At 43.7% G+C, this 14,102-nt stretch overlaps 1 protein-coding gene across 1 annotated transcript in view; it reads right to left on the minus strand.

Moving 5' to 3' along the window:
- Nucleotides 1–14,102, minus strand: part of SCAF4 (SR-related CTD associated factor 4) — a gene marked incomplete at its 3' end in the record, with an annotated part of 191,281 nt that overhangs the window by 63,874 nt on the left and 113,305 nt on the right. The window contains exon 19 of the mRNA XM_082246363.1: nucleotides 5,575–5,736. Coding sequence (XP_082102489.1) covers nucleotides 5,575–5,736 — 162 coding nt within the window. The remainder of the gene's footprint in view (nucleotides 1–5,574; nucleotides 5,737–14,102) is intronic.

A 14,102-nucleotide genomic window follows, 5' to 3' on the forward strand; every position in this document is an offset into this window, starting at 1 on the left:
TTGTGGCTGTAATATCATATGAAACAAAAAGATCTGCTTTAAATTATTAATCGGGATTTGTATAGCGCAGACTGTTTGCACAGCGCTTTTCAATTTTACGTGTTCACACCATGTTTAAAATGTTGTCTTATTATACGTTACAAAACATACAGGTATGAAATCCATAATCTGACATGCTAAGGACCTGCAGTCCTCCCCAACTTGGGGGAATTTAAAAATGCTACCAAACTTTGATATGGTCATCACAGGCTGTCTACTCAGTCACACATTTTTTTTTATCAAATCCCATTAAAAGTTGAAATCCAGGCAAATACTGTCAATATAAGAGCCATGTGTATTCTTTACTTGAATCTTGGTTTTGTTTTTTTTCTTCCAGATTTGTGTAGTAATCCAGCATGAACCAGCTCCTGTACCTTGTCTCCGTGCAGGAGTTTCCGGTAGCAACAGTCACTGCTGCTCTCTCAACCTGCCCCCCCCCCCCCCTGTAGATTTCTTGCGTAGGCTGGCTGGTCTTCTATCCTGTCCCCCCCGTAGATTTCTGCAGGCAGCCTGTTTGTGAGAAGACCACCAGGATCCCACCCAGTCACTGTAGTCCAGTGATGACAACACTATTTATAATATATAATTTGGCGTGCACAAAGTCAATGTATATCATTTGTGGCTGAAGTTTTTGTGCCTGGAGTTCAATTTTAAATATAGAAGAAAATGGTTTGTAAACTGAATGAATATCTAAAATCAAAAAAATGCAATATACTGCAGCTTATCAGTCCTTAGATTGTGCCTACACTTTTTCAGGCCAAGTACATTTTCAGCAAGCGTAGAAATACTTATTGATATTCTGAAACTGCAGTGACCTTGACACTTCTTGTGAACAGAACTAAATGCACAGTTATTTCTTCTGTAAACAGTTAGTTGTGTGCCCTCCCCCCCCCCCCCCCCCCCAGTAATGTAGATTAAGAAAAATACGTGTTTAAAGCCCAACCTGGATGACTACTAATGCTCCTTCTATAGAAACAGCGGAGGATGAGTTGAAATACAACAGTAAAATAGTAAAGATAAAAAAAGGAAAACCTGAAAAAGATAAACTAATGATGCCACCACATCCAAGGATTGGTAAACTGCAATAGGTTACATTTTTGTCTTTGGGTTTAGAAATGCTTTAAGTTTGAGATAGATTTCCAAAACTAAAAGGATTTCATACCTGTAATACTGATCACTGTATGGGGTTTACTAGTGTGTATGGAGTCTCCCAGCAAGTATCACATCCGAGTTGCAATGCAAATGAATGATTTTTTTTTTTGTCTAGGAATTCTGGTTTAGTCATCAGATCGATAATCATTACACACAGCACAGATTTAGAACCAAATTTTATTTAGGAATAAATTGCAATACAAAAAGCAAAATACATCCTCCTTGGACAAAGTAAACTGTCTAAAGACCAAAGTTAAATAAAAGTGTTACCATTCCACATTAATAAAAGACCCAGGCGTCCAGCTGAAGGCTTGTGGGCTGATAACCGTTGACAGAATAGGACCTAAAAGCATGTATTTGACACATGCAATCTTACAAATGAGAATGCGGAATTCTAAAGATACATTACACAAAATCAATATGTTGAATGATGCAAGATTTTCATGGGTTTTCTTTTAGTCTGGGTAACAGTACTGACAGAGGTGTTTGATGCAAACAGTGTTTAACTGGAAAGCATGGTACCTCCCTTCTGAGAAACTCAATATCCTGCTAAAAATCTTAATTTACATGATCTTGGGGGAGGGGGGGGGGGGGGGGTTTACTAATGGTCACTGATTGCTCTCCCTGTGCAGGTTGCCTGGTCTTGTATCTGCACCCCTCTGGGGAAATCTTTTAATGCATCTTAAAAAATGTTCACTAGTGAATATTATATACATAAATCTTATACTGTAGAAACTGAAATGGATAGCAGAGACAGGGGACACTAACACCTTTGGTCACTTCTATTTCTACAGGATGGTGCTGTTCCCTGCAGGTAAGGCTAACACTGAGGAGTGTGGCACCTAATTATGCACACAGGCAGTACTATCCTATACTACCACTAGAAAAGTGTGTGCGTGTTATATTTATATTAACATCACTGGTTTAGGAGAATTTATAATGCATGACTACAAGTTTTTCGGTTACATCGGACATGGTAGTGAAAACTTGTATTTTGCTGAGGTGCCATAGTACTGGGCCACCGCTACAATAATATGTCTGCGTCTCTAGCTAGAACTTGCATTTGATCTTATGTGTAGTCTACAATGAATTATTGTAATATTTAAACTGTGCAACAAAATTAGGACGATTGAAAGAAGTTGCTGCCATCCTACAGTAATAAGGATATGGAAACAGACCTTTCAATGTATACTGTGGGGAAAACAGCTTACCTTTACTCAGACGCACATCGCTTAGGTTAGGTATGACAAAAGCAAAGTACAGTAACCTGGAAAGTATAAATGATGTAGGTTCTGCAGGCCTGCACACACCGAAAGGCTGGCCAGTGTCAAGGAAGCAGCACATCTGCAAAGTTGCTCCATGCATCTTCTTCCTTCTATATATAGGAGGTACATTTTTTTTTTCCTCACAACATTATCACAAGTGTCTGTAGCTTTTGAAAATCCATGCCACTATTTCACTATTTTAGCATCTAGTATGTATAAACTACTAAGTGTCTGCATATTTTTGCTAGATTGCTGAATATTTGTTAGGTGTAGTATAAGAGCCGTTTTTAGACCGGGAATGGGTTTGTAGAAGACATTGTTCTTTGTTTCAGTTAGTGTTAAATGTATACTACAATGCTGGCAATGCACATAGGCAATTGTAAACACTTTCAACACACTTGTTGCAAAAACATAAAACAAAATCGAGACCATCTACCACCAATTCCTACCATAAAAAATGTAAATATAGAAAACCTAGACTACCTTCATATCAAGTTTAAAAACTTTTGCTAAGAAAAAAAAAAATGGGTTAAAACTGGTTGCCTGCCCTGCGTATGCTTAGCACAAGATGAAACAAAGTGAACCATAGATGTGAAATCTATAAATATTTTCTGTAACCCTTCAATCCTTTCTATAGCTGTGCAGGTATATAAAAAGGTAAAGTAATTATTATTCATAAAGTATTCCTGCCACCTCCTAACCATGTTTCTATGTAGCTCAATGTGCGATTAGTCAACAGAGCTGTAGAACATTAGTTAAGTTGTATGTGTTTGAATATTGAATAAAAAAAAAAAAAAAGTAAACGCAGAAGCAGTGGAGAAAAATGTAAAAGCGTAACAATTTTGATGGCATTATGAAAACTAGACATGTCAGTTTGGAAGAAATCTTAACTATAAAAAAAAGGAAACATTGAGGAATGCCAATCTGGCACATTAAATACTCTACCGCCTGAAGTGTCAAAGGAAAGGCCAAAGAAAGCAATCCTGGAGACAGCAGATTTGAAATGTAGTTGGCCTATGTGACTGCCACCATGCCACTCAAGAAAACTACTGCACAAATCTAGGAAAATTATTGAATCAAGTGACTGAGAATAAGCTAGAGGACAATGACCATTTATTTCCAACTAGAAAGATTTGCTACAAAGAGGCTCCAATACCAAGATAACTAAAACTGATACAGATGTCAGTTCTTTGCTCTACATCAGAACACAGGTGAGCACTGCTGCTTGTAGAATGGCATTTCGCCACTACTATATGTTGGTAACAATCTAAAGTTTTTAAAATCCCATACAACCCCGAACTTTGGACTACCTCAAAAATCATATAGCTATGCACAATACGAATTGATCAGTATGCTAAGTGTATGTCCAGGCTTTAAAACAGAACTCCAAGCAAAAAAATAAAATAAAAAAAGGCTTTAGCCTAGAATAAGAGGGGGCCTTTGCTGTACAAGGAGGAACTGAACAGGGTGATCGCTCAATGAGCAAGTATGCAACACAAAGCCACAACCAGGGGTAATGGAGATGTTACACTTCCATTCCTGGATTATCAGACTAGATGGAAATATTAAGCAGTAAACACTCATTTGAGAAATTACATGAACCGCTAAGATGTTTTGCTGAGGTTCTGCTTTAAAGCTTGTCATTACTAAAAGAATGCAAGTTAATGTAATTCCTAAAGTGACAAGTGTCAACCACCCAAAATTAATTATAATGGAAGACTCGTGCAAAAGGTGTTAATACTTGCCTCTTCATTGGTCCGTCTGCTACCTTTGCTTCAGTCAAACACAGCCTCCATCAGACTCTTTGGAATTCGCGCCCCCAGCAAACATTGTTCTATCGTTTGTAATTTTCATCATTACTAGACTCTGTGCATGAAACCGATTCTGAGGAGGTGGGCATCTGACACTCCCAGGAAGTGTTAAATGTCCAAGAGTCTGAAGGAGGCTGCAACGCTGAACCAGTGTGATGTGTTTGGAGAAAGAGTAGAACACTTCTTATATTGCAGAAACACACATGATTTTCTTTGGCGGTGTACCCTTATTAAAAGGCACATTGACTAGTTGTAGAATGTGTATGTAAAGCCAACTCCCCTCTTTTTTTAAGGTTTAGATCGAATAGGGAATAGGGAGGGGGTTAAACCCCTATTAAATTGTTTTGTTGCCTGTGTGCCACTGGAGATTGGGGGGAGGGGGAGGGTTCCATCAACGTCTTTTCCAGGATGCAACAAGAAGTTAGAAGAAAACTCTGAAGTAAACAGAATTTCCATCCTAAAAAGTTGGGACAGGAATAGAGGACCCCCTCTAAAATTTTGGACATCCTGTCACTGTCTCAGGTGATAGACTCCAGGAGAAATAAAAGGTGCAAATTTCCAGGCAGGCACAGCAATAAACCAGGAGTCCAACCATTTTTACATAAGGAGGTCCATGCATGAAAAATTATTTTGCTGGCTAACTATAAATGTTGAATCTGTGTGAATACTACATGTGTTATAACTTATAAACAACTCTTCCCTTCAAATAATTTTCCTCTATCTTCCCTTGGAGGAAGTGCAGCAGCTAGTGGGTAGACCTAACTTGTTGTGTGCCATACAGACCTAAACTGATCAAGAAATAAAACTCTACTATACACTAATTTTCAGTGAAATTACACTATTTGATAGAGGTTTTAGGAAACAAGTTTTCGATAAATGTATTGAAACAAGAATGCCCTGCTAGATCATATGGCTAAATTAAGACGTATCAAATATGACAAACATTCAATGCAATATCTAAGTGTATAAAATCCCATGTCATGCTGTAAAAAAAGACTATTCTGTATGTAAATACATAACACGTCCAGGTAAAATTAACCAAATTATATTCAGCCTATGATCACCTAAAACAATGAAAGTTATACCTTAAGTTGATCAAACAATTACCCAGACATCAAAAAAAAAAAAAAAAAAAACCCTTGCCAATAACTTCATGATACTTTGCTACAAAACCAGATTCTGGATTGGGCCTTGTCTCAAATTATATAACCACACACATTCAAGGATCCTGACTGAAACAATTCTCAGCATCTATTCGGATTACACCACCACAGCAGTTTTGAGAAAGCATCGAAAGAATGACTTACCGTGAAGTGGGTTCAATGGACCAGAAGCATTTGGCCCTCCTTGTTGAGCTGCCCCAAATCCGTTTCCATTATCATCTGAATCAATATTTTCAGTTCCAGCCCCAAAAGGTAATATATTTCCTTGAGCTACATCTGGTTCATTAGTTGGAGCACCTGCAGTAGCTAAGAAATAAAATGTCATTCACATGATTCCATTATAACCATAAACATTGCCACCCTGTGTATAGAAATCTGGAACCGGAGTAAGAAAGTATGTTGTGCTTTTATACACTTGTACAACAATGATCTATACAAATTAACTAAATATATACAACATTCAGAATTTGAAAAAAATACTTAAAAGGAAACCCCTAGAGCAATGGCCATCATTGCATATGTCCTTCTGATAATGACAACTGTTAACCATTTGAGTCCCCAGTGCCAGGAATCAGTGGGTCCCATTGGGGGCTAAGGCTGTAACAGTCTACTATCAACAACAACCAGCGGAGTACGATTCAAGAAAAAGGTTTATATATCTAAATACACTAAATTACCATAAGTATTGGGATGCCTGCCTTTACATGCAGATGAACTTGAATGGCATCCCAGTCCTAGTCTGTAGGTTTCAATATTGAGCTGGCCCACCCTTTGCAGCTTCAACTCTTCTGGGAAGGCTGTCCACAAGGTTTAGGAGTGTGTCTATGGGAATGTTTGACCATTCTTCCAGAAGTTAATTTGTGAGGTCAGGCACTGATGGACAAAAAGGCCTGGCTCGCAGTCTCCGCTCCAATTCATCCCAAAGTGTTCTTTTGGGTCGACGTCAGGACTCTGTGCAAGCCAGTCGAATTCCTCCACCCCAAAATCTCTCATCTATGTCTTTATGGACCTTGCTTTGTGCACTGGTCCAAGTCATTTGGTGGAAGGGGGGGGGGGGTGGAAGTCACATTGCGGGGTTGTTTTTCAGGGGTTGGGTTAGGCCCTTTAGTTCCAGTGAAGGGAGCACTTAAGGCATCAGCATACCAAGACATTGTGGGAAAGGTTTGGGGATGGCCCCTTCCCGTTCCAACATGACTGCGCACCAGTGCACAGAGCAAGGTCCATAAAAGATATAGATGAAGGAGTTTGGGGTGGAGGAACTTTACTGGCCTGCATAGAGTCCTGACCTCAACCCGATAAGACACCTTTGGGATGAATTAGAGCAAAGACTGCGAGCCAGGTCTTCTCGTCCACATCAATGCCTAATCTCACAAGTGCGCTTCTGGAAGAATGATCAAACATTCCCATAGACACACTCCTAAACCTTTTGGACAGCCCTCCCAGAAGAGCCAAAGCTGTTATAGTTGCAAAGGGTGGGCCAACTCAATACTGAGCCCTACGAACAGACTGGGATAGCATTAAAGTTCATGTGTGTGTAAAAGCAGGCGTTCCAATACTTTTGGTAATATAGTGTGTGTACAAATATTTCATCCCAAAATACCCAGGTTTCGAAAATCATCAATTCAATGTAATCCTATCTTAGTTATTATGCTAACAATTCATACAGCCCACTTTCTCCCTTGCATGCGTTGCAATGTAGTGTCGAAAGGGGAATAAAGCTCTCCTAAATTAAAACCCACACACCAAAGAGCATTATTCCACTAGGTTACATGAAAGGGATATCCCTTTAGTCAGTCGATTTTGATTACATATTTGGAGCACCCCATGAATATAAACGTTACATTAAGGAAATGACAGGGGGAAAAAAATAAAAAAATATCGGGATTTTTGACCTACTGTAAAATCCATTTCTCTGATGTTCATTGACTGACAGCTCCTCATCTTCAGGACTGTAGGGTTATGCTGCCCCCTACAGGAGTAGGACACTAGGCAGAGAAAAGCTTGAGCACGCCTATGGGGCAGTCCCTAGGGGTATACTCCCACCTCCTGCTATAGGTATTCAGTTTTGTAACAAGCAGTGTCAGAAGAAAAAAATCCAACTCCAAAGAGGGGCGGGTGCGGTGTCCATGAACATCAGGAAAATGGATTTTACGGTAAGTCAAAAATCGCATTTTCGCTTTCGTTCATTGATAGACACAGCTCCTCATCTTCATGACCGTAGGGAAATTCCAAAGCAGTGTTAAACATGAGGGGGTGGAAGCAGCAGAAAACAAACTTCCCAAAGGCTAAACATAGCCAACCACGTAACATGGAGCTCAACTGAGAACTGGAGCTCAACTGAAAAACACGCCCTCAAAAGGAGGACAAATCCTCTTAACAGCCTGCAAAAATTTGCAGCCAAAAGAGGCATCAGCAGATGCCAACATATCCACTTTAAAAAGCTTTGTGAATGTGTGCACAGACGACCAAGTGCCGCTTTGCAAACTTGCACCACTGACGCCTGACGGGGAGGCCCAGGAGGCACCAAGCGCCCGAGTAGAATGCGCCCCGACAGGGAAAGAAGGAACCTGACCCTTAAAGAGGTTGTAAACTCATTTAAGATTTTTTTTTTTACCACCTGAAAGAGAAACACATAATGAGCTAGTATGCATCGCATACTAGCTCATTATGAAATACTTACCTTAGAACGAGCCCCCGCCGTGCCGCCCGCTTACCTGTATGACGGACGACATGTTTAGTCGCCCGTCTTCCGGGATCGCGGCATCCGACCATCTGATTGGCCGGAGCCGCGGTGACCTCACTCCCGCGCCCGGCACGGGGCTCTGAAGGAACACCAGCGGCTGTTCCTTCAGAGCGCATGCGCCAGCGACGTCACTGGCTGCATGTAAGGTAAATATCTCCTAAAAACGGTACATGTTTAGGAGATATTTACAGTACCTATAGGTAAGCCTTATCATAGGCTTACCTATAGGTACAACTTGCAGAGGAGGGTTTACTTCCTCTTTAATAGAATAAGCCTGAACCACAGTCTGCCTGATCCATCTGGAGATGGTTGCAGCAGAAACAACAGCCCCTTGCGAGGTCCATCCGTTAGGACAAACCGTGAGTGGCTTTCGAAACGACTACCAGGTACACCCTGATTGCCCGAGCCACACCCAGGGAATGCAAAGCAACTTCCTTAGGATGCTTAGGCCACAGGGAAGACAACACAATTTCTTCATTCAGATGAAAAATCGGAGACGACCTTTGGAAGGAATGATGGACATGGTCGAAGAACCACCTTATCCCTGTGAACAACTAGATAAGGTGAATGGCAAGACAGCTCAGCCAGCTCAAACACCCTGCGCGCCTAAGTAATAGCCACCTTTTGGAACAATGTAAGCAGGGGAATCTCCCCAATATTTTCAAGGGAGGTTTCTGAAGAACTGACACTACCAATTTGAGATCCCATGGCGGCAATAAAGACCGCACCAGGGGAGCCCAAGTGTCTCACTCCCTGGAGAAAAAGTACACACCAAGGCGTGTGAAGCCAACGGACGTTGAAAGAAAATCACCAAGGCTGAGACCAAGCCCTTGATGGTACTCAAGGCCAAAACATTGCTCGACCCCTCTCTGGAGGAAAGCCAAGATCAGAATCACCGAAAAGGAGTGAGGGTGAACCTTAATAGGCTCACACCACGCAATGTACGTCTTCAAAAGTATGATGGTAAGTCTTCCTAGAAGTAGATTTTCTAGCTTTTAAAAGCATAGGAATCACAGAATCAGACAACACTCTATCCTTTAGCACCAGGCTTTCAACAGCCAAGCCGTCAAAGCCAGGATGGAAGATCGGTCCTTGAGACAGCAGATCTTCCTCGAGAAGAAGTCTCCCAAGGAACATCGGCAACCAACCGTAACCAAATCGGTGTACCAAGACCAGCGAGGCATGTCTGGAGCCACTAGAATGACTGGAATCCCTTTTGCCTCGATCCTGCGCAGTAGACGCGGCAGAAGATTGAGAGGAAAGGCGTATATCAGACGATAACGACTCCGGGGGAACCACTAGGGAGTCTATGGTGTCGGCTAGAGGGTCCCGAGACTGTGACAAACCTCTGAACTTTCCTGTTGAGGCGAGAGGCCAACAGGTCCCCCTCGGGAGTCCCCCAACGGAGACTAAAGTGACTGAACAACTCCGGATGAGGTGACCATTCTCCCTGGTCAAACGCCTATCGACTGAGATAGTCCGCCTGCCAATTTTCCACCCCTGGAATGTATACAGCAGAGAGGGCTAGAACGATTAGTTCTGCCCACCTTAGAATACCTCTACTTCCCGAGCCGCCAGAACACTTCTCATGCCCCCTTGGTGATTGACATAGGGCCACTGCCGTTGCATTGCCCAATTGAGTCCGTATCGGACATCCCTGGAGACAAACTGTCCAATGATCCAGGCAAAGCCTGATTGCTCAGAGCTTCAGTACATTGATCAGTAGCCTGGACTCCTCCAGAGTCCAGACCCCTTGAGCACAATTCGTGCCGAGGATGCCTCCCCACCCGGATAGGCTGGCATCCGTGGTGACAACCGTCCCGTACAGGGGAAGAAAGGATTTAGTGCCAGAGAGCGAAGCCACCAAACCAGGGACCCCTTGTTCTCCGGCTCAACATGATCAGATTGTCCAGAGATCTGGTGTGAAGTGTGCAAACAGAACCGCCTCTGTAGATACAATCAGGCCCAGCACCCACAAGTCCGAAGAGATGACAGTCTGCTGGACAGCAGAAGTCGAATCACCTCCTGCAACTTCTGAAGTTTTGCCAGAGGGAGAAACACTCTGGCCAAGGTAAAGTCTGGAGTCAGTCCTTAATATTGCAGGCTCATGGACAGGACCAGAGCAGACTTTTAAAGATTCAGAATCCAACTCGAGCTCCCTCAGCGTTTACAGAGTGATCTCCAAATAGGCCAACAGGGCAGTCGAAGACTCTGCTCGCATAAGCAGATCTTCCAGGTACCCCAGTATCGCAGAAATGCTTGAACCGGAGCTAACGCTTTTGTGAAGACCCGAGGAGCAGACGTGAGACCAAAGGGTAACGCCACAAATAGAGAATGCTCCTCACCCACGGCAAAGTGGAGGAAACGCTGATCAGTGATACAAATGGAAATGTGAAGATAAGAGTCCTTGATGTTGATGGATGCAAGAAAGTACCCCTGATGTAGGGATGCTACCACTGTGCGAATGGACTGCATTCCAAACTTCTGTACCCGCACAAAACAGTTCAGCGCCTTGAGGTCCAGAATTGGATGCACCTAACCCTCCTTCCTGGGAACCGTAAACAAGTTTGAATAGAAACCTTGAAAGCATTCGGACATCGGAAGCGGGACAATCACTCCTTGCGACAACAAGTCTTGCACAGCCCCATAGAGATCCTGTAAGTGATCTGGGGATCAGTGCAGGTTGGATGGAAAGAACCTTGTTAGCGGGTATGATCGAAACTCGATCTTGTAGCAGGATTGAACGACTTAGTGGACCCCCTGAATTGGGAAGGTCCACGGGGCCGGGAAAACAGCGAAGATGTTCCCCCACCCCAGACACAAGTGAGGGCGCCCCTTCATGCGGAGGAGTTCTCCAGCTCTTGGTTTGCCTGACCAAGACTTCTTGGGACCCCCATTGGAGGCCCTGAAGAGTTTTGATCCCTTGTCTGAGATCCTGAGGAACAAAAAGGCCACTTGTGAATAGAAAAGGAGGGTCCCCGTCTGCGACGGGACTCCTTACCCTTGGAAGCCTGATGAAAAAGAGTACTCTTTCCCCCTGTGAGGCCTTTGATGATGTCATCCAAGGAAGCTCTAAACAGGCGATCTCCCACAAATGGAAGATCGAACAAGGCCTTCTTAGAAGCCTGGCCCGCGGAGCAGGATTTCAGACAGAAAATGTGCCGTAGGACCACCGCAGAGACAGGCTAGAAAGCAAGGGAGCGGCATCCAAAGATGCGTCACAGACGAATTGTAGCCCTTGGACCAATTGATCCACCAGCTGTACAAACTCAGGAAGGAGCGGTTTCTCCTCCAGGTCCCGGCATAAAACTTTTGCCCATTCAGTCATAGCCTGTGACATCAGGGTGATGGTAAACACCGGCCTAAGTGCTGGCCCAGCCACAGTGAACATACAGTGGATCAAGACCTCCGATCCATAAGCCAGATCAGAGAAGACCAGAGACACTTCAACCGGTATAACCGTCGCTTTAATCAACCTGGAAACTGGAGAGTCCTCTACAGCAGGAGGTACCGTCCATTTTTAGAGAGGGGGGGGGGGGGGGGGGACTCCTCATAAGGGTACCACATTGCAAAATGCTTAGGGATTGCAAAGGTGCGTTTTGGGGACCCCCACTGTTTTGAGACAATATCCTCAAAGAAGGCGGGAAAGGGGAACACCCTTACCGCTTTGGAGGACTTGTGGGTGCCAAAGGTGACCCACGCCTCTGAGGCGGCATTAGCCACATTTTTTTTAAATGTAAGGTTTACCGCACAGATACAAATACAATCAGTGCATCCACTAGTACCTTTTCATGTGCGGCTAGAGGAACAGAGGACTCATGCTCACTATCTGCGCAGGCGGGTTGCGTGGACGCAGACCCCGAAGGGAAACTTGCATCCGCGGCGGCCAATTCAGACCCTGGATCTGAAGAGACAAAAGCAGATGAAGGCGGGGACCCTCTTTGGTAGTCCGTCTGCCCAGGATCAAATCTACTTTGGACACCAAGGACTCCAGGACCACCATCAGTGCAGCTAGTAGCGGGGCCCTGGAGGGCCAGGCATCCTTAGAGTGGATCAGGTGGTGAAACATATGTTTCAGTGACTCCATAAATGGAGAGGGAAGTCTGCACCACAAGTGTAAAAACACACCACCGTGCTGTTCGTACCACAAGGCCCAGCACAGCACTATCGCTGTATAGCAGCAAGAGGGAGCCCCAGGCACTCACCACCACCGGGCAGCTCACAGCAGACTTCTTAACAGCATTTGGCGATCAGTAAAAGGCTTGCCTGGCTATTAGCACTAGAGGCCAAGGACTCCCCACTGACGAATCACCGCCCGTCTGAGCTAAAAAAACATGGCCGCCGCTATTTTCAATAGGAAACTAAAGGAAAATGGCAGCTGAGGCTACACAAACTCCTCCGATCAGTAGCTAGCCAGGCTACAAGACAACAGGCTACATAGACCATCGAGCTGGGCAGAGGGGAGACGTGACTGAGGGGAACCCGGGGATCCGACCATCCCAGGGAGGGGCCCACGCCCGCCCCAAAACCCGCCAGGGGTAGAGGGGGGCAGGCAACGACAGATACTTACCACACCAGGAACAGGGTGGGCACCGCTCCGGACAGGACACCACTCCATCATAATGTAGGTGCTGTCGGGCTGGAGGAAAGGCGCCTCAGGCAGAAGCCAGTTCGTATGCGCCCTCACAAGACGTTTAACTCGCAGGCCAGCTCCTGTCCAGTGGGGGCTACGTCGAAGCCAACCTAGCACGGTGCTGCGCTCGCTGGCCAGACTCGGGGGACCCTAAGGATCTAGATTATCTAGTTGCCCAGTCCAGCAGCTGATAGTGGATTCTAAAAGGAGCAAACTAAACGGAGGAAAAAATTCTACTCCTATAGGGGGCAGCATAACCCTACGGTCATAAAGATGAGGAGCTGTGTCCGTCAATGAATGAAAGAGAAACTTTTTTTTTTTTTTTTAACTATTTCCAATAACAATCCAAGGGAATAATATAAAAAAAAAAAAAAAAAAAAAAAAAAAAAAAAGGTGTGTATCCCAAAAATTGTAATCAATTCTAAAACCTACGTGTGCAAAAAAATAAAATTATATACACACACACACACACATACATATATATATTACACATACATACACTGCTCATAAAAACAAAGGAACACTTTTTTTTATCAGAGTACAGCATAAGTCAAACTCCTGGGTTATTGATCTGGTCAGTTAAGTAGCAGAGGGGGGTCATTATTCAGTTTCAGCTGCTTTGGTGTTAACGAAATTAACAGGGGCACTAAATGGGCAACAATGGGACGAACACCAAAACAGAATGGTTTTACAGGTGGAGGCCACTGAAATTTTTTCCCCTACTCATCTTTCCGGACTATTTCTCTAGTTTTTCTATAGGATGATCATTTTAAATTTCCAAACGATGTGGCATCCTTTATTTTCGAACGCATTGCCCAGTCAATATCAGTAAAGATATCCAGAATGAGATTTTTCGCCATGGAGATCTGATAAGTTTTCAAAGTGTTCCTTTAATTATTTTGAGCAGTGTTGTGTGTGTGTATATATATATATATATTTTTTTTTAAATGATACGGTAAACTACAAAACCTAAAAGGCAATCTGCGGAACTGAGAAACTCAAGCACCTGAGGACTGAAATGGCTAAGTGACCCTGCCTTTAATAAATTGCATGTATGTAGATCAGATGCCCAGATTGCATAGATATTTTCAGGTGGCCTAATATATTGAAGCCACTAAATCTGGAACTAACATTTTCAGAGGTCAACAGTGACAACTTCAGGTTTCCTTCAAAACAAACATTGCAGCCATATTACTCCAATGTTTGAGTTCCAGCAGATCCTCTACATAAAGGACTGCAGTAAAGGAGACAAAACTCAGACAGAAATATAGAGGCAGCCACTGCTGGCTATCTAAA

Source organism: Pelophylax lessonae, assembly GCF_965119305.1.
Source record: "Pelophylax lessonae genome assembly, chromosome: 2".
In the NCBI taxonomy this organism is placed as follows: Eukaryota; Metazoa; Chordata; class Amphibia; order Anura; family Ranidae; genus Pelophylax; species Pelophylax lessonae.